The sequence below is a fragment of the Alexandromys fortis genome, unplaced genomic scaffold, assembly GCF_014885135.2.
Source record: "Alexandromys fortis isolate MF-2015 unplaced genomic scaffold, M_Fortis_MF-2015_v1.1 scaffold_3, whole genome shotgun sequence".
Taxonomy (NCBI): Eukaryota; Metazoa; Chordata; class Mammalia; order Rodentia; family Cricetidae; genus Alexandromys; species Alexandromys fortis.
The window spans coordinates 34,677,668-34,705,304 of record NW_026067909.1 but is presented as its reverse complement, the minus strand read 5'-3'; the positions used below and the strand labels follow the sequence as shown (position 1 = coordinate 34,705,304).

The 27,637-nt window shown below is 46.9% G+C and overlaps 4 protein-coding genes across 7 annotated transcripts; 3 read left to right on the top strand and 1 right to left on the bottom strand.

The window, feature by feature from the left end:
• Positions 1-373: 373 nt before the first annotated feature.
• Positions 374-2,531, top strand: LOC126498171 (olfactory receptor 4C16-like). Its single transcript, XM_050136514.1, has 2 exons — positions 374-928; positions 2,505-2,531. Exons 1-2 carry the CDS (start codon positions 374-376, stop codon positions 2,529-2,531), a joined length of 582 nt encoding a protein of 193 aa, XP_049992471.1.
• Positions 2,532-2,551: 20 nt separating this feature from the next.
• LOC126498170 (olfactory receptor 4C46-like) lies at positions 2,552-4,804 on the top strand. Its single transcript, XM_050136513.1, has 2 exons — positions 2,552-2,558; positions 3,312-4,804. The coding sequence occupies exons 1-2, from the start codon at positions 2,552-2,554 to the stop codon at positions 4,268-4,270; spliced, it is 966 nt and encodes a 321-aa protein (XP_049992470.1). The 3' UTR covers positions 4,271-4,804.
• A 149-nt stretch (positions 4,805-4,953) lies between these two features.
• Positions 4,954-14,012, bottom strand: LOC126498473 (arylsulfatase L). 2 transcript variants are annotated; one of them, XM_050137168.1, is made up of 11 exons: positions 13,907-14,012; positions 11,830-11,874; positions 11,517-11,666; positions 10,959-11,080; positions 10,074-10,196; positions 9,372-9,795; positions 8,113-8,249; positions 7,778-7,912; positions 7,188-7,350; positions 6,269-6,390; positions 4,954-6,076 (listed from the first exon to the last, which is right to left on the bottom strand). In XM_050137168.1, exons 2-11 carry the CDS (start codon positions 11,850-11,852, stop codon positions 5,730-5,732), a joined length of 1,746 nt encoding a protein of 581 aa, XP_049993125.1. In that variant the 5' UTR covers positions 11,853-11,874; positions 13,907-14,012; the 3' UTR covers positions 4,954-5,729. The 2 variants fall into 2 exon arrangements, with proteins under 2 accessions (XP_049993125.1, XP_049993124.1); XM_050137167.1 differs by having other exon boundaries at positions 13,802-13,915.
• On the top strand, positions 13,627-25,847 carry Arsh (arylsulfatase family member H). 3 transcript variants are annotated; one of them, XM_050137166.1, is made up of 11 exons: positions 13,627-13,756; positions 18,761-18,791; positions 18,941-19,090; positions 19,376-19,497; positions 20,414-20,539; positions 21,337-21,760; positions 21,947-22,083; positions 22,613-22,747; positions 22,953-23,115; positions 23,233-23,354; positions 23,917-25,847. In XM_050137166.1, the coding sequence occupies exons 2-11, from the start codon at positions 18,772-18,774 to the stop codon at positions 24,267-24,269; spliced, it is 1,752 nt and encodes a 583-aa protein (XP_049993123.1). In that variant the 5' UTR covers positions 13,627-13,756; positions 18,761-18,771; the 3' UTR covers positions 24,270-25,847. The 3 variants fall into 3 exon arrangements, with proteins under 3 accessions (XP_049993123.1, XP_049993120.1, XP_049993122.1); XM_050137163.1 differs by lacking the exon at positions 13,627-13,756 and having other exon boundaries at positions 14,143-18,791; XM_050137165.1 differs by lacking the exons at positions 13,627-13,756; positions 20,414-20,539 and having other exon boundaries at positions 14,143-18,791; positions 23,917-25,846.
• The last annotated feature ends 1,790 nt before the right edge of the window (positions 25,848-27,637 follow it).

Sequence of the window (27,637 nt, the reverse complement as noted above, 5' to 3'; positions counted from 1 at the left end):
AAAAATAGATTAAAAATCATACCCCATCAGAAATTTTGCCCATGATCAATTAGTTAAATAAAAAAGGAAAGTATATACTACTTCATTTTATATTAATTGAAGTGCAAATTTAATCAGAACCATGCTAAAGTCAGTGAGTTTATATATGGACAGTATTGTGGAAAAAGTGTTAATTTCATGAGCTTCTGTGACACTAATAAAGATCTTGAAACTGAATATAGAGATTGGGAATAGCAATTTAATAATCAAGAAGTAGAACATATAATTATAGGAAAGAAATATGTTTATTTTAACTATGTCATACTACTTGCTAAAATTAGTTTATCTTTTGCAGATGACACATTTTATACACTTTCCTTCCCACTCATGAGCCATGCAGCTGAGTATCAATGTGACCAATTTTCTTCTCCTTGGCTTAACACAGGACCCCAGGAGGAAGAACATAGTGCTTGCCACTTTCCTGTTCTTTTATATGGAGACATTAGTGGGTAACTTGCTGATCATTGCTACCATCAAGACAAGTCAGGCACTTGGGAGTCCCATGTACTACTTCCTGTTCTACTTATCCTTGTCTGACACCTGCTTCTCTACAACTGTAGCCCCTAGAACCATTGTGGATTCACTTACGAAGGAGGCCACTATCTCTTTTAGTGAGTGCTTAATACAAGTGTTTTATTTCCATTTATTTGGCTCCCTAGAGATCTTCATCCTCATCCTCATGGCTGTTGACCACTATGTCGCCATCTGTAAGCCTCTTCACTACATGACCGTCATGAGCCACCAGGTCTGTGGGACGCTGGTGTCCATAGTCTGTGTGGTATCATGTGTGCATTCTTTAGCTCAGATATTTCAGGCATTGAGTTTACCCTTCTGTGGTCCCAATGAGATTGATCACTATTTCTGTGACTTGCAGCCACTGTTGAAACTTGCAATAATAAGACAAACCTATCTATTTTATGAAATATTTTGCCTTTTGAAATTTCTATTATAATCAAAATAAATCATGATGATAAAAATGATTAGTTGAGCCTCTCACTCATAAGTCCAAAAGATTAGTATTAATTGGATTATAATTAAGTTCTTAATTTTAATACAAACACAGACAACTCACTGTGAGATCCAGCTCTGTGACTTCTTAGAAAGTATGGTTAGGGATGACTCTTCTTCAGTTCATGACAGGGTCAAAAGTTTCTTCATGTTTTTGCCCACCACTTAAGCTTATCTGTTATGTATACACAACTTTAAAAAATAACTTGAAGCCTTATGCTTCTCACCATTATGTGACAATGGTGGTTTCTCTATTTTAATCAATTCTCACAGGAAATTATAAGGCAGGCTTCACTTTATATACAGATGATAAAGCAGCTTCATGTGGTACGAGGAAATGAATATAAAATGAGAGGAGAGACAGGAGAGAGAGCTGGCTTCTTACTTGCTCCTTTCAATTCTTGAATGGATATTTTACCCCCTGCTGCAATAGTTCTTAATGGGTTACCAAATAATTCTGGGATCCCATTTTATAATGATGTTAGGTAAAAGTGAGCTTAAATTAGACCAAGATAAAGGAACAATTTCAAGAGTCCAGTAGCATGCATTTCTTTGTACTTGGAATGTAAGTATGTCATGTATTATCTACATGTTCACTGACAAAATTGGTTATATAAAGTTGTCATCAAAATTATGTGAAATGCAATGAAGTGTTATAAGCATATTCAGAGCAAATTATAAACTAATATTTTATAAAATGACAATTATTGAACTTAATGATAACATTTTTATTAATATTTGTTAAAAATTACAGATGAAATTATGTAAGAATAATTATAATCAAAGTCACCTTTTCTTCTGATTTCTAGCATAGAAATATTAACTTCTCTAGCTTATATTAAATAACTATAAAATTGTTTTATAACTAGAATCATATGTCATATAATTACATATAATGTTATATAATTGTAAGAATAGGTATAAAATTGTAGAAAAAATGAGATTTACCAACATTTCCTNACTGACAAAATTGGTTATATAAAGTTGTCATCAAAATTATGTGAAATGCAATGAAGTGTTATAAGCATATTCAGAGCAAATTATAAACTAATATTTGTATAAAATGACAATTAGTGAGCTTGGTGATAACATTTTTAGTAACAATATTTGTTAAAAAATTGAGAGATGAAATTAAGTAAGAATAATAGTCAAGGTCATCTTTTTTCTGATTTCTAGCATAGAAACATTAACTTCTCTAGTGTTATATTATATAATAATTAAATTGTTATATAATTAAAATCATACAATATATAATTCCATCTAAAGATATAAAATTGTAAAAATAACTACAAAAATTGTAGAAAATATTGTGATTTACCAGAAAATTTATTTAAATGGGATTAAATAAATACCTATAAGAAACTACTACTAGGAGATAGTAGACTTTATCAATTTATTTAATATTGATATTGAACTTATACATGGTTCTATCCATCATTCCTTTACTTCTAAAATAGATAAATAGCAGCAGCTACATAGAATGAGTATTTAAAAATGAGGAACAATGTGCAGTACATAGAAGAAATACGTTATTATAGCTATTACAATTCTTTCATATATACTGTGAATTATTATGCATTATTTTGTAGCAATCATTTATTTCTTTATCAAATAGCTTTGACTATTACCCTGACCTTCTTTATATTCATCGAGTCACTTTAATTGTTTATTTGTAGTTATTTTAGAAAAGCAAATAAAGCAATTTTTTAGATCCTGTTAATTTGTATGAAAAATATTGAATCATAACTTATCTGTATTTTTTTTTGCAAAGTAAAATATATTTATCAAGCAATGTAAAGAAAACTTGACAAATAGTCTAATACCTGAGCTTCCTTATCTGGATTTGATGGAGAAGTGAACTCAATTCTGTTTCTTTCAAGGCATGACAGTCAGTTTACTATATTGGTGTCCCGAGTTTCCTCTTAGACTAATGACTTGTTAGTTTTCAAGTTATATTTTCAATTATCTTTTATGGTTTCTTATTTCATATAAGTAAGAACAGAAATATTTAGCTTCACATTGGTGGTCATTATTTGATCCTCCAACTACTTGAATCTCTTCACCTCCAGCTTCATTTACAGAAGTTCTTTATGTTTATACTCTGTGCAGTCATCTTCATCTAGTCATCCAAGAGTCAGTTTGAATAAGACAAAGCATAAAAAAAAATTTTCGTATGTGACAACATGAACAATATTCAAAAAATTTTACAATTGAGCAGCATTTAAATGTTAATTATGAAAATGCCAAAATTAAATGAAGTTGAGGATGCATTATTTTTTCTGGAAATGTGATTAACTATCCAAAGAAGTCAAGGAGAAAGAGGAATGTGACCGTGTTTGTTCTTCTGGGGCTCACACGGAACCAAAAGATGCAGAAAATTGTATTTGCTGTGTTTTTGGTCATCTACATTGTCTCTGTGATCGGAAATTTGCTCATTCTTGTCACCATTACACACAGTCGATTGGTAAGGTCCCCTATGTACTTCTTCCTTGCTTATCTCTCCTTTATTGATGCCTGCTATTCTTCTGTCAATAACCCTAAACTGATTTTTGATTTGCTTCTTGAAAAAAAGATTATTCAATTCAATGGATGCATGACCCAAGTCTTTGGAGAGCATTTCTTTGCAGCTGCTGAAGTCATCCTGCTTACTGCAATGGCTTATGATCACTACGTGGCCATCTGCAAGCCCCTGCACTATGCAACCATTATGAACAGAGTAGTTTGTAACCTGCTAGTGGGGGTGTCATGGATGGGAGGGTTTCTTCATGGAATCATTATTGATTTACCTTTCTGTGGCCCTAATGTCATAGATCACTTTATGTGTGAGCTTAACCCTCTGCTTGAACTGGTCTACACTGATACCCACATTCTGGGGCTCTTTATTGCTGCCAACAGTGGGTTTATCTGTCTATTAACATTTCTACTTCTTCTGGGCTCCTACACAGTTATCCTGTACTCATTAAGAAACCACAGTGCAGATGGGAGATGCAAAGCCTTCTCTACTTGTATTTCCCACATCACAGTGGTTGCATTATTCTTCTTGCCCTCCATATTTGTATACATGAGACCTGCAACTACTTTACCTATTGATAAGGCAGTTGCTGTGTTCTACACAATGATAACTCCCATGTTAAACCCTTTAATCTATACTTTGAGAAATGCTCAAATGAAAGATGCTATTAGGGGATTGTTAAATAGAAAAATTCATTCAGAAGACAAATAAATATATTTCTTTTTAAATCTGAAAAGAATTAAATGTACATTTTAGATGACTTCATTTAGAACATTTATACCATGAAGAATAAAACAGCTGTCATTTATGAGGTGGGCTTGAAGGAAGTAGAAATAAGAACCACAGAATGGAGAAACCTAACACAATATAGGTTAGGGTTGTACTACTGTTATAGCTCTTATTTTTTATCTCTAATGCCTATTCAGCACTAATTTATTACTCTGTCTCAGCTTAGAAATAAAGGTGACCCACATGGTTATTCAGGTCAGATTATTCTGATTTCTGTTTCAACTATCATATTCATTATCTAATCATATAAAATAAACCTTTGGAAGTTGAGTATTTGCTACTGGTAGCCTCAGACATGTGGTGATACACATATTAAGAGAAATGGGTTAAATTTATATGTAGGAGTTAGCCAATTAAAAGCTAGAGCTAAGAGGCCATGTAGTGATTTAAATAATACAGTTTCTATGTGATTATTTTGGGGCTAAGTGGCTGGGAACTAACTAGTGGCCTCCTCACTGCAAGGAATCTTCTGTTTTCTTCAAGCTCCGTGTTGGATGCCAAATATTGAAGATTGGATATTTGTTCATGGAAAGAAGAAGCAGAGGCACCTTAAGAATGATTTTAACCTTTCCAACTGTAAGGGGAATCAGGCACAGAATGAGACCTTTTCCATAGCCAAGGGCATTTTTATTGTTATCTAATTTACACCTTTAAAAAGTTGATTTCCATATCCCAAAACATCTTATCTAAGCTTCTCAAAGGGGCAATGACAAATGCAAATATTCCATCAAGGAATTTCATGGTTTGCTAGATTTTTCCCAATCCAAATTTTGCATAGATTTTGCACCCCTGGGAAACTTTCAGATAAGACTTCAGAAGGTACTAGAGACAAGGCAGATCAAAACTAGCTGTTAACACTCCTGAGTCAAACCACCTACATAAATCTGCAGAAACACCCAACAACAATGCATTACTATGGACATAATGTTCAGTTCTGACACTGATGAACAGGTGAAGTCCCATCCCTCAGCCCCTCATGGCATCATGTGAACACCACTCCTAGCAATCATAACCTCAACCTCGCCTCTATGTCTCCAGTGGGTGTCACATGGGTGTCATTCTTCATGGTCACACCTACACAGGTGGATAACCCTACACCAGTACCCACAAAGTATTGTGATGGCCTTAATATCCAATCCTAAAGGTGATGGACATGTGAGTCCTACCCCACAGACTCACAAGGATGTCTTGTATGGAGTGTCAATCCTCGAGGTCATATCCACACTAGTGGAACACCCTATACTAGCACCCGCATTGCACCTCACCAAAAGAACTCCTTACACCACACCTATAATGCATTGGATGAACATAACTTCTGGTTCTGGAGATGATAGACATGTGGGGCCCTGCCTCTCAGTCCCATGCCAAGGTAATGTGGGTGTCACTCCTCGAGGTCACACCCATAGTTTGGGAACTCCCCGCAGTATGGCTGCAGCCATGGACGCCAGATGTTGTAGATGGAGCCCAGCTGCTGGTGAATCTGGCTTAGTGAATGCCACTGCTGAGCTGCCTCCTGCTTCAGTTTCCCCACCACAGTGTGGAACTCGGGTTCTGTGTCAGGCTTCAGTGGGCGGGTCTCACCCGGGTCCGTGGAGAGGTCAAAGAGCAGAGGCGGGTCATGCTCTGTCACATCCCCGATGCATGGGCACACTGCGCTGCCATAGCAGGCGCCGGCCCCTTCTGGGTGGAAGTTCGGGGTCATGAAGTGAACCTTCCAGACTCTTCCTCCTGCCAGTCAAATGGATGATTGACAGCTGCCAATACCAGTGATAAAGAGACACAAGTCTACTTGGGGGAGGGGAATAGTATACATCCCTAAGAGAGATTTTATTGACCCACCAATGCCAAAAGGAAAGCCTAACCCATGGTCACTCTGATCTGAAAGTACTCCCCAGAGGGAGGGATTATTTGTGAACTTACGGTCGCGCTGCACCCAGCGCGCAGCATGCAGGAACACTTCACAGTAGTGCAACAGGAACTCATGGTCAGAGTGTTGGGTTTCCCCACGCAGCAGGGGCAGCAGGTTCCGCCCATCAATCACCCTGGGGGGTCGGTGACACATTGGCTGTCAATCAAACAGGTGTTCCACAATGCCAATATGGTGGCCCTACGGCCTCTCTGTTATTCCACCCATGTATTGTACCTTAAGCTCTCTGCTATCCCACCCGTGTATTGTATCACATGACACTGCACCTGTCACTCAAGTCCTCTGCAGCCTTGCCCCCCACCATACCATGTAACAGCCCCACGTGAAACTCAAGTATATTTCTGGAGTGACATCATTGCTCATGCACCCTTCTGCCCCACACCCACCCTGTACCCACATCACAGCAGCTGTCGCTGACTTCCGTTGTGATATCATTGCTCACTGGTTTCATGGCTTCCTTCTCCCACTGCCCAAGTAATAGCCACTGTCACTCAGAATCACTTCCTGTGTGATGTCTGTGCTAATCTGTCTCTCGATCCTCCTCCTGTCTACCCTATCTGCTCATATATAACAGCAGCTGTTATCCAGGCCCACATCTGGTGTGAAATCATGGCTCACTAGTTCTTGTGCTTGGCCTGCTAAACACCTCCCAAGCTCTGAATTCATGTGACAGCAGCTGTCACTCAGACACCTGTCACCCAAGCTCACTTCCGATATGATGTTGATGCTAACCCTGCTCAGCCCAGCCCCTGCCCACACACTTGTGACAGCAGCTGTCACTCAGACACCTGTCACCCAAGCTCACTTCCGGTATGATGTTGATGCTAACCCTGCTCAGCCCAGCCCCTGCCCCACACACTTGCTACAGCAGCTGTCACTCAGGCTCATTTCTGGTGTGATGTCATTGCTCACCTGTCCCTTGGCTCAGTCCCGCCCCCCAGGAGGACCACGGTGGGGAACACATCCATCATACTCGTGGGCTCATCCACAACCCGCCCTGCGGGCAGCACCCCGGGCCAGCGGAAGATACCAGGAACGCGGATGCCACCCTCCCAGCCGCCCATGCCTTTGCCACCTGTGAGGGAAGGACTGGAGTAAGGCTAGGAACCTGAAGTCAGGTTAGAGACTGAAGCTGGTGGAAATAGGAAGTGGCAAAAAATGGAAGGGGAGAGAATGAGGGTGGGTGAGACAAGTACACAACTCCAGGATACCCAGGAACAGGAAGTGGAGGAAGAGAGTGAAGGCCCCTGGGAGGGAGGAACCAGGCCAGCAGCCCAGGACACCTGTCACCCCAGGGAACCAGAAGTGGGGAGAAGAGTGAAGGACCATGGGAGGTAGTGAGGAAAGGATGGGGATACCATACAAGGATACATTTCACCTGAATAACCAGAAGCTTGCGGTGGGTGGGGGGGGAGTGAAGGATCATGGGAGAGAGAGACAGGACCACCAGCCAAGGAATGTATGGGAACACAGCTCAAGGCTGGGGAGAGTACCGAGCTCACCTCTGTATACCCCGTTCCAGCCACCAAGCTGCATGTGACCCACACGAGACTCCAGGGAGCCACCGTGGTCAGATGCGAAGTATACGAGCGTATTGTCTGTCAGCCTTTCCCGGTCCAAGGCGTCCAGGATCCGTCCTGCGACGATGAACATGTGTGACTGGGGACATGTGGGACCATGGGAGAGGGGGCATGTCGACCCAGGGACAATGGTGATGCACAGCATTCCTATCAGGCCCTGGGATCCACACATGGGGTGGGGGTGGGAGGAATCAGGGAAATATGTAAAACGGGACATTCCCATCAGACCCAGCAACCATGCTATGTCCGATACTCACCTACCATCCAGTCCATCTCCTCCACATTGTCCCCATACAGCCCATGCTTACTCCGCCCCTGGAAGCCTGCAGTGGTCACGAGGGGGACGTGCACGTGCAGGAAGGATATAAACAGCATGAAGGGGTGGTGCTTGTTCCTGGGAGGGGGCGGTGACATCATGGGGGGAGTGAGGTGCTGATGTTACCGCCCATGGGAAAATGATAACTATGACAGTCCCTCTTCTTTTCAATGACATCACACATCACTGCCTCTGACCAACTTCCCTGCCGGTTTCCTGTAGTCCTACCTCTAGGTCTCAGTCATTTCCGCCTGTTGCCTGCTGACATCAGCAGTGGTTTTTCTGTTCCATCTTTCTGTCTGTCCATCAATCGTCTGTCATCTACTAGTCATCTGTCAATCACGTTTCTTTCAATCTTTAGCCATTATCTATCAATCAATCATTTACCTGTTAATCAATCTTTACCTATCATGTGTCACTCAATCATGTGTCTGTCAGTATCTATTGTCTGTCAATCATATATCTCTCAATCAATCTATACCTATATCTATATCTATTTGTCAATCATATACCTGTAAATCAATCCTGTATCTGTCAGTCAATCAATCTGTATCTATCATCTATCAATCATCCTTTACAGACCTGTCAATCACATATCTGTCTTGTGTGTGTATTGATCTATCATCTATCTATTAGTAACTGCATTTCTGTATCAGCTGTCAGCTAGTCCCTCAATATCTGTCATCGGTTACCCATCCATGACTCTCCCATCAGTCACCCTCTTGCTTATCTCTGCTCCCTCTAGTCTCCACCAATCAATAAACCAAGAAACCAATACCGATCACCCACCTCTTTATCTACAAATCATGTGTCCCCGGCTCTACATCAAAGCTGTTGTCACACACACCATCCCCTACCTCTGCTTATGTTTCAGCAGCCAATGGTTGGAGACACCCCACCAAGCAGGTTATCAATTTTTTCCACACCCAGTTCCTGTAAGTCTACTTCAAACTTGAGTGTACAGCTAGCCAATTCCATGTGAATAATGTCACCTTTGGGCACCCACTCTCCTGCCACATGACGTCAACAGCTCACAGAGCACCACAGGAGAGAGAGGGAGGATGGAGGAAGAAAGGGGTTGGGGGAAAAGGTGGAGGGAGGGGTCAGGGATTTCCCACCATGCACTGCCTTTTGATAGTTACCTTTTGATGGCTCTCATGGGAGGGCAGGGATAGGAGCACCATACCCTGGGCCACTCACCTCTGCAGGAAGATCTCTGCCTCCCGGAGCATGAGGCCAGTGACCCGCTCGAGGTGCAGGGGCTGCTGGGTCACAGTGTGGTTCCTCATAAGGAAACAATCAGCATATATGATGAGGTCACCAACATGACGTGAAGCAGCAAACATGGTGGCTGCAGCAGCCAGGATGAGGACTAGCAGCCACCGTGGTGCACGGAGGAGCCCCGTGAGTCTCCCTGCAACCAGGGTGAGTGCTGCTAATGCAGATGCCTGGCTGCACAGGTACAGGCGGCGTTGTAGTGTCACACGCTTTTCTGAAGGCTCTGTCCCAGAGCAGTCCCCCATCATGCCCAGTGGCATCCCCAGGAAGTACTGAAATCCATGACTCAGCGGGTGGTGGCAGTGGTCAGAGGAAGAGTGACAGTTCAGACCCAGGTGCCATTTCCCTGGTGGTGGGGTGGAGGAGAGGAAACCACAAAGCATGATGAACGGGACAGGTACTGTTGGTCCAGTGCTATCACCACTCACTTCACATCACATGACGTTGCCACTCAGTCTACGCCAGACGACCTCACCCCCACTCAGTCATGTCAGATGATGTCACCACCATCAGCTCCAGGTATGATGACATCACCACCTGCCCAAGACAGATGTCACCACCACCTATACCCCAACCCAGGCCACATCAAATCACATCACTATCCTATAACGTAGGAGAACACACCAATGAGGCCTGTGACGTAGCCTTGTTCCTTCAGGATTTTCGCGAATGTGATCTCCTCAGCAGGAAGGCCGCCAGCACCCGCTGCCCACTGGAGGACACGGTGGCCATTACCAGAAGTCATGCCTGCACCAGAAGGAAGATGAGTTAAAAGGACGTGCACACAGTAGGACTTGGGCACACAGTAGGATTTGGCCCTGCTCCCACAGCTCCCAGCAAGCCCCTGGCCCTGCCTCCTATAGCTCCCAGGATACCCCTGGCTATGCTTCTCATAGAGAAACTTAAGAGTCCTATCTACGAGGAAGCGATGTCATCAGTGGGGCATAGTGAGAGGAAGTGAAATCAGCAGTAGGTTCATACATAGATGGAGACAGAGGTCAGTGGGAGGAACTCAGGAACGGGGCCTAATGAGAAGTGATATCATTGGACATTGGACAAATACATCATCAATGGGGCATGACAGAGGAAGTGATGTCAACAATGGGGTCTAGTGGGAGGAAGTGACCTCACCAACAGGATCATCCATGGAAGAAGTCAGAGGTCAATAGGAGGATTTAGGATTCAGGCCTAGGGGAGTCACCAGTGGGGGCAGAACAAGGGAAGTGACATCAATAGCCTAATGGGAGCAGCGGGACCAGGTGGAGGAAGTGATGTCAGCAGTGGGGTCCAGTGGAAGGAAGAGGTATCATCCCAAGTACCTAGTTGGAGGAAGTTACATCATCAGTGAGGTCTGGTATGAGGACGTGATATCAGTGGGACGGTGCGCGGAATCATTGCTCAATGGACTATTGAGGGTACTTAGGGGTGTGGCCTAGTGGAGGAAGTGACATCACCAGTGAATCCCTAGGGGACAGTGACTTCAGGGGTCAGGCATGCAGGCTTGCCCACCTGTGCGGATGGGGTATCTTCCAGTGAGGAAGGCGGCCCTGCTTGGCGTGCACACGGCCTCGGCTGCCAGGTGCTGTGTGAGCCTCACGCCACCTTCTGCAAGTCGGTCAATGTTCGGGGTCCTGTGGGGGAGGGGCGTGTGTCATGGCATGAGGGTGGGCCACACACACCCATGTGATCTTGATGTCAGTCTTGCTGGGCATAGTCAGCCTGCTGTTGCTGTCACTACCTGGTGCTAGGCATCATAGGAAATTCAGAGCTGACTCCGCACCCCCCAAGTGAATCAGTGCCTAGAGCTAGGTATCATGGGAAGGGCATATATCCTGATGTATTATGGGTAACATAAGGTTAGGATTATTATGGGTAACATGCTGTGAGTATTATAGGTACCATGCTGTGAGAAGTATTATGGGTACCAAAATAAAGAGCATTATAAGTATCCTGGTGAGGAATATTATGGATACCATGGTAAGGAGTATTATGGGTATCCTGGTGAGGAGCATTATGGGTACCATCATGTGGAGTATTATGGGTAGCACAGCCCTTCCCTCTCCTTACCTGATGGTGCTGTTGCCATAGCAGCCGAGGTCCCCAATGCCCAGGTCATCTGCCAGGAGCAGGAGGAAGTTGGGTCGAGACTGTGACACGTCCAGGCCTGTGACCAGCTTCAGGCCCAAGAAGACACCCAGTAGAGTGGCAAGGTAATTCCTGAAACACAAGTGTCACATCACCGAGGCAGGGAGCACTGACGCCATCACATACTGAGTAGCTACATGGCCACGATGGAAGTATACAGGATTAATTTACAAATAATTATAAATTGTCAATCAATTATGTTTCCACAACAAGGACTGCTGGGAGATTCTCTTACCAGGTATGTAGGTAATGTGGCATGACACTTTCAGCCTAAGGATTCCTGCGAGAAGTAAACACATGACAAGTGAGCATGTGACAGGAAGGACACCTGCACAGTCCCTGTCCCTCTACCTGCCTGAGTAAAGGTACTGCCCACAGCCTTCCTGTCAATCATTCCTCAGGACAGGCCCACAGCGTTCCTGCCAATCATCCCTACGGACATGCCCACGTTCGTCCTGTGCCAATCATACTTCAGGACAGGCCCACAGGCCCCTGTGAGGTGGCAAGTACCTCACTGAGACACTTTCCAGGGAATTATGGGTAGTGAAAATTGACAGAACTGTCAATCACCCTATGTGCTGCTCACTTGCCCATGCCCCTAAGGAAGCACCTGTGACATCATTACTGTGACCCTTTCTAGAGTGGGTATTTCAGTCATGCCGGTCAGGAAACTGTTGGGTGAGAGGACACTGATGGAGACCTGATAGCAAGAAAGTGGAAATAGGGGAAGGGCCTGGAGCATGCTGGGAAGGGCCCTGGGTACCTGCTGGGGGAGACCTGTGTATTATGGGTGAGGCCTGCTTCATGCTGAGAAGGGCCTGTGTATTTTACAAGGGACCTGATGGATGCTGGGAGGGGTCTGTGTATTATAGGAGGGGCATGGCACATGCTGGGAGGGGCCTGTTATTATGGAATAGAACTGTTGCAAGTTGGGTGTAGTATGTGTTCCCAGGGGCCTGGTGAATTCTGGCAGGGGCCTGGTGCATGCTGGGAGGAGACTTTTTTTATTGGAGGGGTCTGGTGAATGCAGGAAGAGGTCTGTATATTATTGGAGGGGCATGGTACATGCTGGGAAAGGGCCTGGTGCATTCTAGGAGAAGCCTGTGCATTATGGGAATGGGTTATGCATTGTGGGAGAGGCCTGTGCATTATGGGAATGACATGTGTATTATGGGAATGGCCTTTGTGTTAGGGGAGGGACCTGTTTGTTGTGGGAGGAGCCTGTGCATTATGGGAATGACCCACCATTCATCCATTTTTAGCTTCGGTTGAAACTGAATTTAAAGATAAATTTCATCATCCAGTTACTGCCCTCTAAACCGCCGTGTGCAAATATTTCGATTCCTGAGGATTTTCCTGTCCTGCTGCAAGGTTGGGATTGTGCCAGGGCCCGCAGGTTTGGACGATAGTTTGATGGAGTCATGAAAAATATTCACTTTTAAAAATCATTTTTTAAATCTTTAACATTCTAAAAATTTTTAGTTTTTTGTGTTTGGTTGAAAGCATCACCTCACATCTTGCTCTGTCAAAAAATCACAGAAATCATGTTCTGACGCATGTTCCCTCCTCATCTGTTTACCTATTTTTTCATACATGCCATGCTGGGATGGGTGCCACACACCGGCACAAAAGCAGTGTTCTGTTTTTTTTTTTTTATTTTAACTTTTCATTTAATTTCATTTCTAGTTTAATTTCGCTTCGGTGTGCTTTCAAATTTTACTTCTGTCTGTATTTCTTCTTTAACTTAATTCTTAATTTAAAATTTTTCCATTTATCATTCTTAATAAGCTTCATTTCCTAATTCAGTTTTTTATTCTCATCCGTCTTAATTCAGTTTATTTTCCCAACTCGTCATCTCTCCTGTCTCCCTCCAAACTTTTTCTGCAAAACTAACTCTTTTTTTTTTTTTTTTTTTTGTTTTGTTTTGTTTTGTTTTGTCAACCAACATTTTCACCCGAAGGTTTCCCACACAGACCTGCAGGAACTGGCTGTGCTGGCCCTCCCATAGGACCAAAAAGGACCCTTTGATTTATTTCTGTTTTTTCTCCCGAGGGTGGGGGAGGGACGAACTTTCTCCTCTGTCCTCCCTCTCCTCACTCTGCTTTTTGCGCCGACCGTGGATATCCCTCCTCACCCCACGACGAGGCCATCTGTCCGCGCGGGTAAAGTCCCCTCCCCCTGCCCCTCCGCCTCCCACCCAGACTCACCGTGAATGCGGAGCATCAGGAGCCAGCCGGTTTCAGCCGGTTCTAACCTCTCCTCGGTGTCCGTCCGTCCCCCCCCCCCTCCTGCCCCTCCAAACACCCACCCACCTGGGAGGAACCCGTCTGTCTGGTTGGGCAGGGTCGACACGAATCCGGCTGGAACCGGTCTTCCGCCCAGACAGGCCTGGGCAGTAGAGATTCTTGCGTAATTTAACTTTATTTTGGGAAATTCCCGCCCCTCTCAGCCGCTCCAACCTTGGATGCTACAAGTTTCTGTAGAAATTGCTACCCGGGAGGAGGTTAGACCAGCAGGAGCTGCAGGGCCACCTGAGTTCCTTAAGGTAATCTGTACAAGTTAGCTTGGTGGTGAAGGAGCAGAACAAACTGCTTTTGACAAAGAACTCTATTTTAGACAGGAACTAACTAGGCGACGGGGGAGGGTGAATGCAGCCCAGCAAAGTCATAAACATTCCCAAGAAACTGCCAGCCCTGGTCAAAGTTACCCCACCAGGGTGTACAAACAACATTGGTTTATGTCTGCTTGCTTCAAACGTCCTTGTTGGTACTCGATAAACTGCTATTTTGTCTGTTTGAAATTCCCCTATACCCGAAACAACTAATTCAAGTTGTATACTTTTACCAATCCCCAAACGCTAAGACTTGTGTGATTTACAACTGTATTTGAACAGTAAAGGCATCTATATTTTGAAATAATAGTGATGCACAGATGCTGGTGATGCTGAAATGGGAACTAATTGTGGGAGGAAGATGTTCTGTTCACTGCCAAAGATGTAAATTCGCCTATGCTTTTACATTGAAAAATTCAATGTTAAAACTTGTAAGCTTGGAAAAAAGTCACCAGGCCGACTTTCTCAGCAAAACCTACTTAAAGGTGAATTTCTTTTACATAAACTTTCAATAAAATGTGTAAAGGGACAGGTCAGACTCTAACTGGCACCTTAATGTTCTTTACGAAAGTTCTCCTGGACCTAGGACTCTCTCTAAGCCCCCCCCCCCCCATCTTCTTTCCTTGTTGTCTTTCAAGTCTCCCAGACATTGTTACTCTATTCCTTATTTCCTACTGCTTTTTGTATTGGTGTCAGTTCTAATAAATCTCTTCACGTTCAAGTTAGAAAGTACCAAAAAGATAACTATAATACACAGGCTTGATGTGTATTAAAGACTGAAGCATAAAAATAACCCTGAAAGTAGCAGTGGTTTCTCATGTTTCAGTCTGCTGCAGCCAGTAGGTTAGCCTTGTGCACACCCACCATTTCCTACAAGTCTGTCCCACCTCTTACAAGTTGATTATGTGAGAAAATGAAAGTCTTTTAGGAATTGTAAATATGACATTTTAATCCATCACACTCTGGTGATCTCAAGAAAAATCATACGCAGGCCCATTCCATCATGCATAAACTACTAGCATGCACCAGGCCTCTTCCATAATACACAGGGCCCTTCTAGTAATGCACCAGGCCCTGCCCAAAAAACATAGACCTTCCCATAATACCCAGGGCCATCCCATCTTGCACCAGGCCCCTCCTAGCATGCACCAGGCACCTCCTGTAAAGCAAGGCCCCTCTCATAATACACAGGCACATCCCATAATACCTAAGTCCCTCCCATCATGCATCAGGCTCCTCCCAACCTGTACCAGGCCCCTCCTATAATACACAAATTACTCCCATCATGCATCAGGCCCCTCCCAACCTGTACCAGGCCCCTCCTATAATACGCAAAGCACTCCCAGCATGCATCAGGCACCTCCTATCATACCCAGGTCCATCTCATCATGTTCCAGGCCCCTTCTAGCATGCATCAGGCCCCTCCCTATTTATTCTTCATTAATTCTGGCTGAAAGTCCTCCATGATGCTGATTGACATGTGGGTAGCTGAGTTCCTGTGAGGCCAGTGGTTTAACCTCTGTGTAACCCCAGCTTCATTCTTCCCAAGTTATCATTAAAACTCTCTTTTAAAGAATCTGGAAGGGGAGGTTGCTGAGCCCAGACACCCTAATTAGTATGTAATTATGGTAATGAGCTCAGAGGGATACTTAATTATGCTAATGTGACGGTAGGATACTTAATTATGCTAATGAAGGCAGACGTAACCAGATATGCTAATGAGGCTCAGCCAGTGTCCCTGTCTGATGGGAAAGGACTGTGTCCCCACATAGGAGCCGCAGCAGGAGCTCAGGGTGAGTGCAGTCTGTTGGTTATTCAGTTTATTATCACACTGCAGGGGTGGGGGGAGAGGGTCAATGGTTCTCTGTGGCTCCTGAGCAGGGGGGACCCCAGAATTGGGGGGAGAATGTGATAGCTGTTGAGGGTGTTTCAGGAGTGCTGTCTGCTCAGGAGCAGGAGCTATCTGTCCCTCCATCTGTCTGTCATGATAAGAAATGGTGTGTTTGATTGACAAGTGTGACTGGGTCCAGTCTTGATAGCAAATGAGATACATTTGATTAACAGCTGTAACTGGAGTCCAAGTCATGGTGGAAAACGATGTGTGTTTGTTTCACAGCTGTGGCTGGGTTCAGGTCATGATTGGAAATGTTTGATTGACAGGAGTGACTTGAGTCTGGGTCATGATGGAAGTGAGTGTTTGATTTAAAGGGGTGAATGTGGTCTGGGTCATGTTGGGAAATCACCTGTGTTGATTGGCAGAGATGACTGGGGTCTGGGTCATGATGGGAGTTTGATTGACAGGAGTGACTGGTGTCCAGGTTATGATGAAAATGTCATATATTTTATTGACAGGAGTATGTAAATTTCTGTTTCTCTGTCTGAATATTCTCCTACGATAATGTGAGGGAATCACAGAAAGTCAAGTAGTTTTCATGTGACATCAGGCAGGACCAACAAACCCCATGTTTTTTTATTGACCCTGCCCAACCCTGCCTGGTTGGCTATGTAATTGAGGCCACAGAGAGTGATGAAAAATTTAACAACTGTCCAAGTTCCCTTTGAACTTCATTCTTGATCACTAGCAACTCAGACTCCCGACACATCACACAATTACTATAAAACAGCCATGTCTAAGTAATTGGGGTGACTGAGGTAACCCTGTGATATCAAAGACCCTGGAAGTATAAATACTGCTCATGATTCTGCCCCTACTACCCCTGGAATTATTTTTTAATGAAGCCATGGGCCTCTTTATCAAATTTCAGGAACTGATAAGAGGGTCTATGCATTCACCTGGGCCTCTGGGCCCCTGGTATTCTGGAAATTAATAAGGAATCAGCAGTTATAATGGTTTTAGCCCAGGATATCCCACATCCTTTGCTGTGTGTGCACAGGGTCTTCCTACTGTGTCTCTATGGGCTCATGCTTAAGTGAGGATCTGTCACCTGGGGTGGGGTAAGGGATATTGGACCCTAGAGTCCAATCACTGAGGAGGAGTCATCCCCCCAGAGACTATCTCTCACACCACAGCTGATATAATAGCATGAGCATTTTATTAATTCTGTCATGACAGGGTCTTTCAGCATTCGGGAGGCTAGAAAGACCCAAAATGGCTGGTACAGGCTATTTTTAAAGGGAAAAACCACAGAAGCAAGAGGTGTCTAGGGATTGTTCTTTAACTATTATGATTGGCTTATTTAAAAGGGTTATTACCAATAATTGACTGTAGAGCGATTGTCAGATCACATGAAGTAAGGGGAAACATCTGAGGGTCACTTTGCCCCTTTCCCAGAGACTGAGTCAAAACATCAAGTAGTATGTGCATGTGTAGTTGTTAACTGAGTCAACACCTAAGGGTTATCTTGTCCCTATTCAATAACTGAGCTCTATTTGGAGAACATTCACAAGGACTCAGGGAGCTGATGGAAAGTTCCCAACATTTTAGTACGTGTGTGGGCAATTGTTAGGTCCTTGGTTCCCAGGGGAGGGGGGAGCATTACTGCTGAGACAGGGTTGTCAGAAATGGTTTCAGAGTTCCATGGGGATACTGCATAAGAGTCTGTGGAAGCGTCAGAGTGGGTGACATTAGGGACGTGTTCTTCTTTTTCTCCACTGTGTAATTCCCTGCTATCCCAGCATGCCTTGCAATGGGTTGGGCAGTGCCACTCACTTCCCTTCTGTTTGAATTTTTGTTATAAATGTGAACCATTTCTTTCTAAATGACAGGAGGGAGGTATACGTTGAGATTGCCCTCCAGAGCACTGTGGGAGACTGTGAGACAGCAGGGCATCGTTGGAGCACAGGATGGAGAGGAACAACAACATGGGAGGATGGAGTGGAGCAGGGTTTCATGGGAGCAGGGGGTGGATGAAGTGGCATTATGGGAGCACATGCTGACACCCAGCTGCTGACATCACAGTGCACAGGAAGTAAAGAGACCACTTTTTGTGTCCCTTTGAAGGAAATGCACATAATTACTGTTAGGAATTTTTCCTAACATGAGCTCTCTGCTGATGCAGAAATCCCAATCAAGTCAAATCACAATAAGCCAAATTAGAAATATCCAGGTTTAATGGGATTCCTGTGCTCTCAGGTGGACCCAAGGGGGAACCTGGAAGCCGCAAATGCGACCACCGCAGGGGGGACATGAGTAAAGATACCACCAGGAAACTTTCCACGGAAGCAGTTTAAATAGAATGAGGGCATCTTGACCATCCTCTGGGTGGGCACAGGAACAGGGCCTCCAAAGATGGAGGCCAGAGACCAGGGCTTACAATTACCATCTAGGCTCCACCTTTTCTAAGTGGCCCTGTCTCCAACTACTGCCACTTGTTGGGAAACAGGTCACATAATGAGCTGCAATTAAAAGTCATGTCTTTTCCTGTAAACCTGAGAAATATCTCCTACTTGGCATGAAATAAGCCCCACCCTGGCGGTCCTGTTGACCTAAAAGTCTATCAGAATGATGTCAGCATGATGACACAGCCAGGTCACATTCAGGTGACAAGGGATCGCACTTATATTTTTACATTTATTTTTGTGCTTTTCTTTCTAGTACAGAAGAAGATGCAACCACAAAGCACACGGTGAGAGGCCACACAATTTCCTGTGTGTGGGCATGTATGAGGGATGATTGAATGGTTGAGCTTGGGCGTCACTGAAACTTGGAGGATATGGAATAATAAGAATGGTCCATGGAGTGATTGACACTGAAGCTGCTCCCACCTTTCTCCAGGACCCTCTGCCTGTGGCTGTTCCTCTGCTTTGCTTTTGCAGACACACGTGGTGAGTTTGTGACTCGGAACTCCCGCCCCAACATTGTGCTGCTCATGGCCGATGACCTTGGCGTGGGGGACCTAGGCTGCTACGGGAACACCTCTGTCAGGTAAACTGAGTCACATCTCAGCCCCCCGCCTTTTTCCTGTGATCCAGTGATATCTCCCCCACTGTGGCGGCAGCCATCTTGCAGAAGCCCAAGTTTGCCCACAGAAGAGTGTGGTCACAGAAGTCACGTGCAGCCCATGTGACTCTGATGTGGGCAGTGATACAGGAATACCACCACTCTCCCTAGCTGTCAGTCTTGATTCATAGCTTGGGGAGTAACACGTTGATACCATGACCTCTCCTGACCCCACACCCACCGTATGACCTCCCTCTGAACCCCCCTCAGCACTCCAAACATTGACCGTCTGGCGAGCGAGGGCGTGATGCTCACACAGCACCTGGCAGCTGCATCTGTTTGTTCACCAAGCCGTGCAGCTTTCCTCACAGGGCGCTACCCTGTGCGCTCAGGTGAGTGTCACGTGACCCAAAGTCACCAAGGACAATCCCCTAACCAGCATGCACTGCTATGTGCTCTCAGGTGGACAGTACGCTACCCAGTATGCACTGCCACATGTGCCTGAAGTCATTGCAGGCAGCCCCATACCTAACATGACTCACCTCGTGCATACTGGTGGGTGTGTGCATGACATCACGGCAGTCAGCCTGCTACCCATCATGTACCACCCCATGGGCTCAGGTGGATGCCACGTATGCCTGACGTCATCATGGCTGCCAGCTACCCAGCATGCACCACCCTGAGTGCTCAGATGTTATTACTGGCTCCTTACCCAACATGCACTGTGTCTACAAAGACAGTGTTCCTTGGCTGATTTCTCAGTAATATATACTAATTGGCACTCAAATAAATTTACATATAAGTAAATATACTTCCATATCATCATGGTGACCCCTCTGTTTCCTGTAGTGGGAAACCAAAGGGGTGCCGACGTCATGATGTCGCTCATTGTCTTTGGGGTGCCGACATCATGGCAGCATAAGAGTACTGACATCAAGATACTAAGCTTTCTGCCGAAGCAAAAATCCCAATTAAGTCAAATCACAACAAGCTGAAGTAAAGGATATCCAGGTTTTAATGAGGTTTGGGTTGGGGGTGATGGGGCACGACAGCACAACGGGACTTTCCTGGGAGCAGTTTAAATAGACTGGGGGGAGGGGTCAAGGTTTGGCGTGCACAGGGACGGGCCTCTAAAAATGGAGGCCAGAGACCGGGACTTAAAGTCATGATGGGATGTGGGTGTGCTGATGTCATGATATCCTCCTGAGACTGCTGATATCATTGTCCTGTGGTGCTGATGTCATGATAGTGTCCTGAGGGTACAGTTTCAGATGGCAGTGCCGTGACCCCTGACCTCTGCTCCCCCAGGCATGGCGTCACCCAACAATGTGTACCGTGATGTCATGTGGCTGGGCGGGTCGGGCGGACTCCCGAGCAATGAGACGACTTTCGCCAAGATGCTGCAACACAGGGGGTACCGCACAGGACTCATAGGTCAGGGCTCAGAGAGGAGAGGGGAGGGTTCTAAGGGGAAGGGGTCATGGGTGAGAGGTAAGGGGTCAGTGGTGGAAGGGGAAGGGGTCACTGGTCAGAGGAGGAAAGGAGAGGTCGAGTCACATGTCACAGATGGAAGAGGTGAGGTGGGAAGGGGGGTCATAGGTCACAGAGGGGAGGCCTGAGGGATCACAGGTCAGAGAGGAGGGTGAGGAAAGGGAGGGTCATAGGTGAGGGGTCACACATCATGGGGAAGGAGTCATAGGTCAGAACACAGAGAGGTGAAGGAGGTGAGTGGTTCATAATTGAGGGGCAAAGGGTCACAGGTCAGAGAAGGAAGGAGTGAGGAAGAAGGGGAAGAGATCAGAGGTGAGGAGAGGTCATAGTGAGAAGGGGTAAGGGATCATAGGTGAAGGGGGATCAGGGGTGTCATAGTTTGTGTGGCCAGGTGGAACTTAGGGAGTGGGACTTCCTGACAAAAATGACACCAGGGTGCCCGATGATTGACTCCTGTCAGTCATCAACACCCACACCTCCTGACAGCCCTGCACCAAGGGGAAGTCAGCTGGTCACCTGATATGTGCAGTCTACTGCAGAGTGATGGATTCATGCTGGAGTCCTGGCATGGAGGGAGGTGCCGCCCAGAGTAGAGGGGGCTTCCAGTGTTCGTCAGGCTGTATTTTCCACTGAAAATGGTTCAGGCCTAGAATATGTGAAAAGCGGACAGACACAAGGGTGTGATGTCAACATAATGACATGCCAATGACGTCACCCTGCCACCCGTCCCGCCCACTCAGGTAAGTGGCACCTGGGTATGAGCTGTGCATCTCGTGGCGACCACTGTGCACACCCGCTCAACCACGGCTTTGACTTCTTCTACGGGATGCCACTGGGACTGCTGGGAGACTGCAGTGCTGGTGCCTGGCCGGAAGTGCACCGCAGGCTGCGAATTCAGTTGTGGGTGACATCAGCAGCGCTGGCCACCCTCCCCTTCCTGCTGTTGGTGCCCCGCCTGGCAGGCTGGTTTCCTGTCCCTTGGATGCTCATGGCCACTTCTGGATTCCTGGCTGCACTTTTTTTCCTGTCCTGGTTCAGCAGCTACGGCTTCGTGCGCAGGTGGAACTGCATAATCATGCGTGACCATGATGTCATCCAGCAGCCAGCTGATGAGGCACGGGCGGCAGGGTTGATGCTGAGCGAGGCGCTGGCCTTCATCGACAGGTGACTTCATGTCTGACAGAAGGGCTGGGGGCAGGTCTTGAGGGGTGATTGACATGGGAGCTCTGTGGACGTATTCTGAGGGATGATTGACATGGGCTAGTTGAGGGCTTATCCTCGGAAATGACTGGCAGAAGGGCTGTGGGGTGTCTGGAGTGGACATGTGACCCCCCTGAATTCCTGTCACAGGCACAAGCGCAGCCCATTCCTGCTGTTCCTGTCCTTCCTACATGTGCACACACCGTTGCCTACACGTGGAAATTTCGTGGGTCGCAGCAAGTTTGGGGCATACGGGGACAATGTGGAGGAGCTAGACTGGATGGTAGGTGAGTGTCACATGACTGAGTGCAGAAATCACATATGTAAAGAGTTCGTGAAGTAAATATGATTGCCCAGATGTCTGTAACGTCAGCTGGTGATGTCATGGCATGATTTAATGATGAAGCATCCTGTTATCTGAGTGATAGCGCCATATTGTCATTTGACATCATTGGAAATAACTTGTTCAATAATCAGATATGATGTCATCCCATGTGATTCAAGGACCCGCAGCGCCCACATCCTGGCTGACACTGAGGGTGCTCACTGCAGGCCCCACTCCCGTCCCATGTGCTCATTGTAGGTCCCCACTGCTGCCTACCTTCTCATTGTAGGGAGGCCCCTTACCTACCTGCACAAGCTAGGCCACGCCCCCACCTCATATGACCACTCTACCACATGTGCTCACCTGAAGCCCTGCCCATGCCCTCATGCTCACCCTTGGTCCTGCCCCCACCCTTGGCTCTACCCCATGCACTCACATTAGGCTCACACACTGTCCACATATCCACATATTCCCCCATCTCCTCCCCCCAGGGAAAGTCCTTGCTGCCCTGGACCGGGAGCGCCTGACCAATCAGACCCTGGTTTACTTCACATCAGACAATGGTGGCCGCCTGGAGGCCGAGGAAGGCGGGGTCCGAGCTGGTGGCTGGAATGGGGTCTACAGGGGTGAGTGAGAGCTCCCGAAATGCACTATTGTCCCCCCAGGCTCTGTGTGGAGGTCAAAGGCCACCTGTGCTACTGTGTTCCCCTCCTCCGTACCTCCCCAAGGTGGGGTAGGATGCAGGATTTGAACCCGGGACCCAGGAATGGGCAGTAGTCACCTCGCTCTCAGCCCTCTCACCTACCCATTTTCACGTTGGTCATATGACAGGAGGCAGTGGCATGGGTGGCTGGGAGGGCGGAGTGCGTGTGCCTGGCATCTTCAGGTGGCCTACAGTGCTGGAGGCAGGACGAGTCATCGAGGAGCCCACGAGCCTCATGGACCTGCTCCCCACACTAAGTCACGTGGGTGGCGGGATCCTCCCCCAGGACAGGTGATGAGGGACTGGGCCGTGTGTGGGCAGGGTCTGAGGGATGATTGGCAGGGGAGAATTTGTACTGAAATCCCGCCCCTTTCCCTCCCACTGACTTCCTCTTTTTCCTGCACAAAGAGTGATTGATGGCCAGAACCTGATGCCATTGCTGGAGGGCCATGTGCAGCACTCGGACCATGAGTTCCTGTTCCACTATTGTGGCATTTTCCTGCACAGCGTCCGGTGGCACCAGAGGGACTGTAAGTGGAGACAGGGCCAGGTGGAAGCAAAGAGGAACCGGAAGTAGGAAGAGAAGATGAAATGGAAAAGTTAGAAGAGGAAGTGGGGGGCAAAGGTGATGAGGAGGAAACAGAAGAGGAAGTAGGAAGAGGAAGAGAAATGGAAAAGGGACAGGAAGAGGAAAAAGTAGGAGGGAAATGGGAAGAGGAGTAGAAAGTGGAACTGGAAGAGGAAGCAGGTGTGGAAGAGGAAGAGGGGGTACCAGAAGTGATGAGAAGGGTAAATGGAAGAGGAAGGGGTAAGGAAGCTCAATTGTGGAGAAGGGAGGGGAAATGCAGAGGATGAGGAAGTGAGGGAGAGTAAGTGGATCAGGAAGAAGCCTCTGAAAGTATCTTCAGATGACTGTCCCATGACCTTAGCACAATCCGTTCTGGTCAAAGGTCTCCTCACAATGATGTTACCTAGTCTTGCCTCCCCCCACTGTGGAGCATGTTCCCTGGGGTCCTCCTCCATGACAGTCACAGAGTCACATGAAAGGAAGTCCACGGAGTTGCTTTGTCATGTGGTTCTTCCCCTGTGTAGGCAACACTGTGTGGAAGGCCCATTATGTCACTCCCAATGTCTCCCCGGAGGGCTCGGACAGCTGCCAAGGCGGTAGTGTATGCGCATGCTCTGGTGATGTCACCCACCACGACCCACCCCTGCTCTTTGACATCTCTCGAGACCCTGCAGAGTCACGACCGCTGAACCCCGACAACGAAGCTCTGTTCGAGACAGTGCTCAGCAAGATGTCAGTGGCTATGAGGAAGCACCGAGCCACCATTACCCCCGCACCCCGCCAGCTCTCTGTCTTCAACGCCCTCTGGAAGCCCTGGCTGCAGCCTTGCTGCGGTGCCGCTTTCCCGCTCTGTGGCTGCACGGGGGAGGATGCGTGAGCACGATTTTCACCAAGGGCCAGGTGCTTCCCATGAAGTGCTTCGTGATGGCAATGTGCTTGCCACACAGAGCTCACTGAGGGTGGTGTACGTCCCACGTGGTGTTCCCTGATGGAGGAGTGCTTCCCCCATGCAATGTTCCATGATGGCAGGATGATCCCCATGAGGTACTCACTGATGGCAGGGTGCTCCCAGCATGGTGCTCTACCATTACTGATGCTTCTCACACTGCTCACTGACCTTGAGGTACCCCCTACGTGTGCTTATGATGGTGGGCTGCTCACCACATGGTGCTCCCTGAGAATCTGTGCTCCCCAACAATGTTCACTGACAACTGGATGCTCCCCACAGTGCTTGCCAAGAGGGATTGTCCTCACACAGTGCTCATGGAGAACACCATGCTCACCACGCGGTGCTCACTGATGCAGGGGTGCTCACCAGGCAGTTTTCTCTAGATGTTGAACTGATGATAGCTGGGCTCCTTACACAGTTCTCCCTGATAGCGGTAGTGCTCCTTACAGAGTGATCACTGACTCTTGCACTTACCACATGGGTGCTCCTCCCATTGTGCTCAATGACAGCAGGTTGTTCTTCACACAATCCTTCCTGAAAGTGGGATGCTCTTCACATAGTACTCCTTGACTGCTGGGGAGCTCCTTACCTGATGCACCATGAGAGCAGGGTGCTCCTCAGTTGGTACTCCCTGAGCAAGGTGTTTCTCACTTGGTATTCTTCATGCAATGCTCCCTGATAGTGGGTGCTCACACAGTACTTCTTGTCCATCATTTATCCCTCAAAATATTTGAGTTATCACCCTGTGCATGACGACACAGGAGGCCCATGCTTCAGTTTCTTCAGCAGGTCCTCCCTGTTTTCCTGAAAACAGAGAAGATTCTACAGATTGAGAGATTTGTGTGTCATTGTAATAAATTAGCATAAAGTATTGCATAGTAAATTAACATACAATTGTCATAATTAGAATAATTGGTCATATGTTATAAATGCCACCTGTGCTTTTTTTCTGACCCATGCAGGGGGACTTATGGGTAGAGATGCAGATGATGATGGTGGACACTCCCACAAACACATTGTGATACCATCAAGTCTAATACTGAGCCAAAGAACGGCGTTATAAAGTCATCTGCCCTCAGAGACTAACCAAATACTGTTGTGATGTCATCATGTCTCTCTCTGTCAGGAAGGCAACAGAAATGTCATGACATCAAATGGTAGATAATAACCAAGCAGCATCATGATGTCATCATATCTGAAATGCTACAAATGAACAGTCAAGTGACCCTAAAAAAGCAACCTGGAAGTGAAAAGAGTGACCCAGGGTCCTGCAGCAAAGCATGATGGGAGGTGCCTGAGTGCCCTCCAAGGAGACTCTAGACCAGTTTGCTGTCAGACAGATCCTACTGGACTCTAGAGATCGGTTTTGTCATAGATGACATCACATCCAACTTCCCAAGCCCCACTGTGGCCCCAGGGATTTTGGGAGCAGCCTGAGGAAATTTCCCAATGATTTAGGATTTTTTTTTTTTTTTAGGGTGGGAAGGAGCGTGGATGGTCCAAATGCTTAAACCATCCCCATGCAGTGAAAACCCCATGCAGGGAGCCATTGTCACGCTGACTGTCCTCCTGTCAGAAAGCTCTGAGCAGAGTGTGCATGCTTATGTGCTTGGGGACATCTGGAGTTGAAGCCCAGCATATTGCTGGCCATGTAGGGGTAGAACCTGGAGTTGGGGGGTGTGCCACATGGGAGGGTAAGCAACCCATGCAGGTCCACATATGGCATCCTGGTCATGATGGGTGTGTCCCCATGGTCGTCGTCCAAGTCTGATCTGGCAGTTCCCATATGATATCTGCTCTGGGGATACCCACAGCCCTGCAGGGGATGTGCTCAGTGAAGTACCAAAGTTCCCCCATTTTGTCCTCTGCCTTTATCTTGTGTATTGTGTAAGCTATTTTCTGAAAGAAAAAAAAATCCGGTCCTCATAAATGGCTAGGGGCAAAAGTAACAGGGTAGCCATCTGGAAAGTACAGATAACCACATAATGTCTCCACCTGAAGGTCAGCCAATAAGAAAACTTGACAAGCAACAGGCGAGGTTCAAAAGCAAAATTTCTGAAAAGTCCCTACATATAAGCCAATCAGGATTGAGCCGGTCGCCCCACACCCTGCTAATGGAACTTTTCGGGTTTTGCCTTTAAATAATGCCCTCTAGAAGGGCAGAGTGCCTCCTCTTGCCTCTGCTGCACCAGCTGCTTTGACGAGGTCCCTGCAGGCTTGTATTGTGCACACAATTAACCTTGCTTTTGCATTTTGGTGAGTCGGTCTCGCTGGTGATCTATTGGGGTCCCCATGGACTGTGCATAAAACTTGGTACTCCTGGGCTGAGTTTAGATGACTGGTGATGTGTGTGGGGTAAGGGATCACACTTGGGATCCCAGCATCTTCTTCAGGAATGGGTGGTTCCTGTTCCACACTCAACACAGTGAGCCCATCCTTGTGTGGGGCACCCATGTCCATGCACCAGTAGGGATAGCTCCATGATATGCAGCGTTTTGTTTGCGCTGCTGAAGAAAAGCATTTGGCTTTGCCCGCCAGTAGCTGTAGCTCCGTCCTATTTGGCAAAACCCACAACAGCAGGAGCATGGGTCAGGGGCGACCTCACCTGAGCCCCAGGCATGGCAGACTAACGTCATGTCCAGCCATAGCCATGATGGCTTCCAGTAATTATGTGCATTTCCTTCAAAGGGACACAGGATGTGGTCTCTTTACTTCCTGTGCACTGTGATGTCAGCAGCTGGGTGTCAGCATGTGCTCCCATAATGCCCCACTCCATCCACCCCCTGCTCCCATGAAACCCTGCTCCTCTCCATCCTGTGCTCCAACGATGCCCTGCTGTCTCACAGTCTCCCACAGTGCTCTGGAGGGCAATCTCAACGTATACCTCCCTCCTGTCATTTAGAAAGAAATGGTTCACATTTATAACAAAAATTCAAACAGAAGGGAAGTGAGTGGCACTGCCCAACCCATTGCAAGGCTTGCTGGGATAGCAGGGAATTACACAGTGGAGAAAAAGTAGAACACGTCCCTAATGTCACCCACTCTGACGCTTCCACAGACTCTTATGCAGTATCCCCATGGAACTCTGAAACCATTTCTGACAACCCTGTCTCAGCAGTAATGCTCCCCCCTCCCCTGGGAACCAAGGACCTAACAATTGCCCACACACGTACTAAAATGTTGGGAACTTTCCATCAGCTCCCTGAGTCCTTGTGAATGTTCTCCAAATAGAGCTCAGTTATTGAATAGGGACAAGATAACCCTTAGGTGTTGACTCAGTTAACAACTACACATGC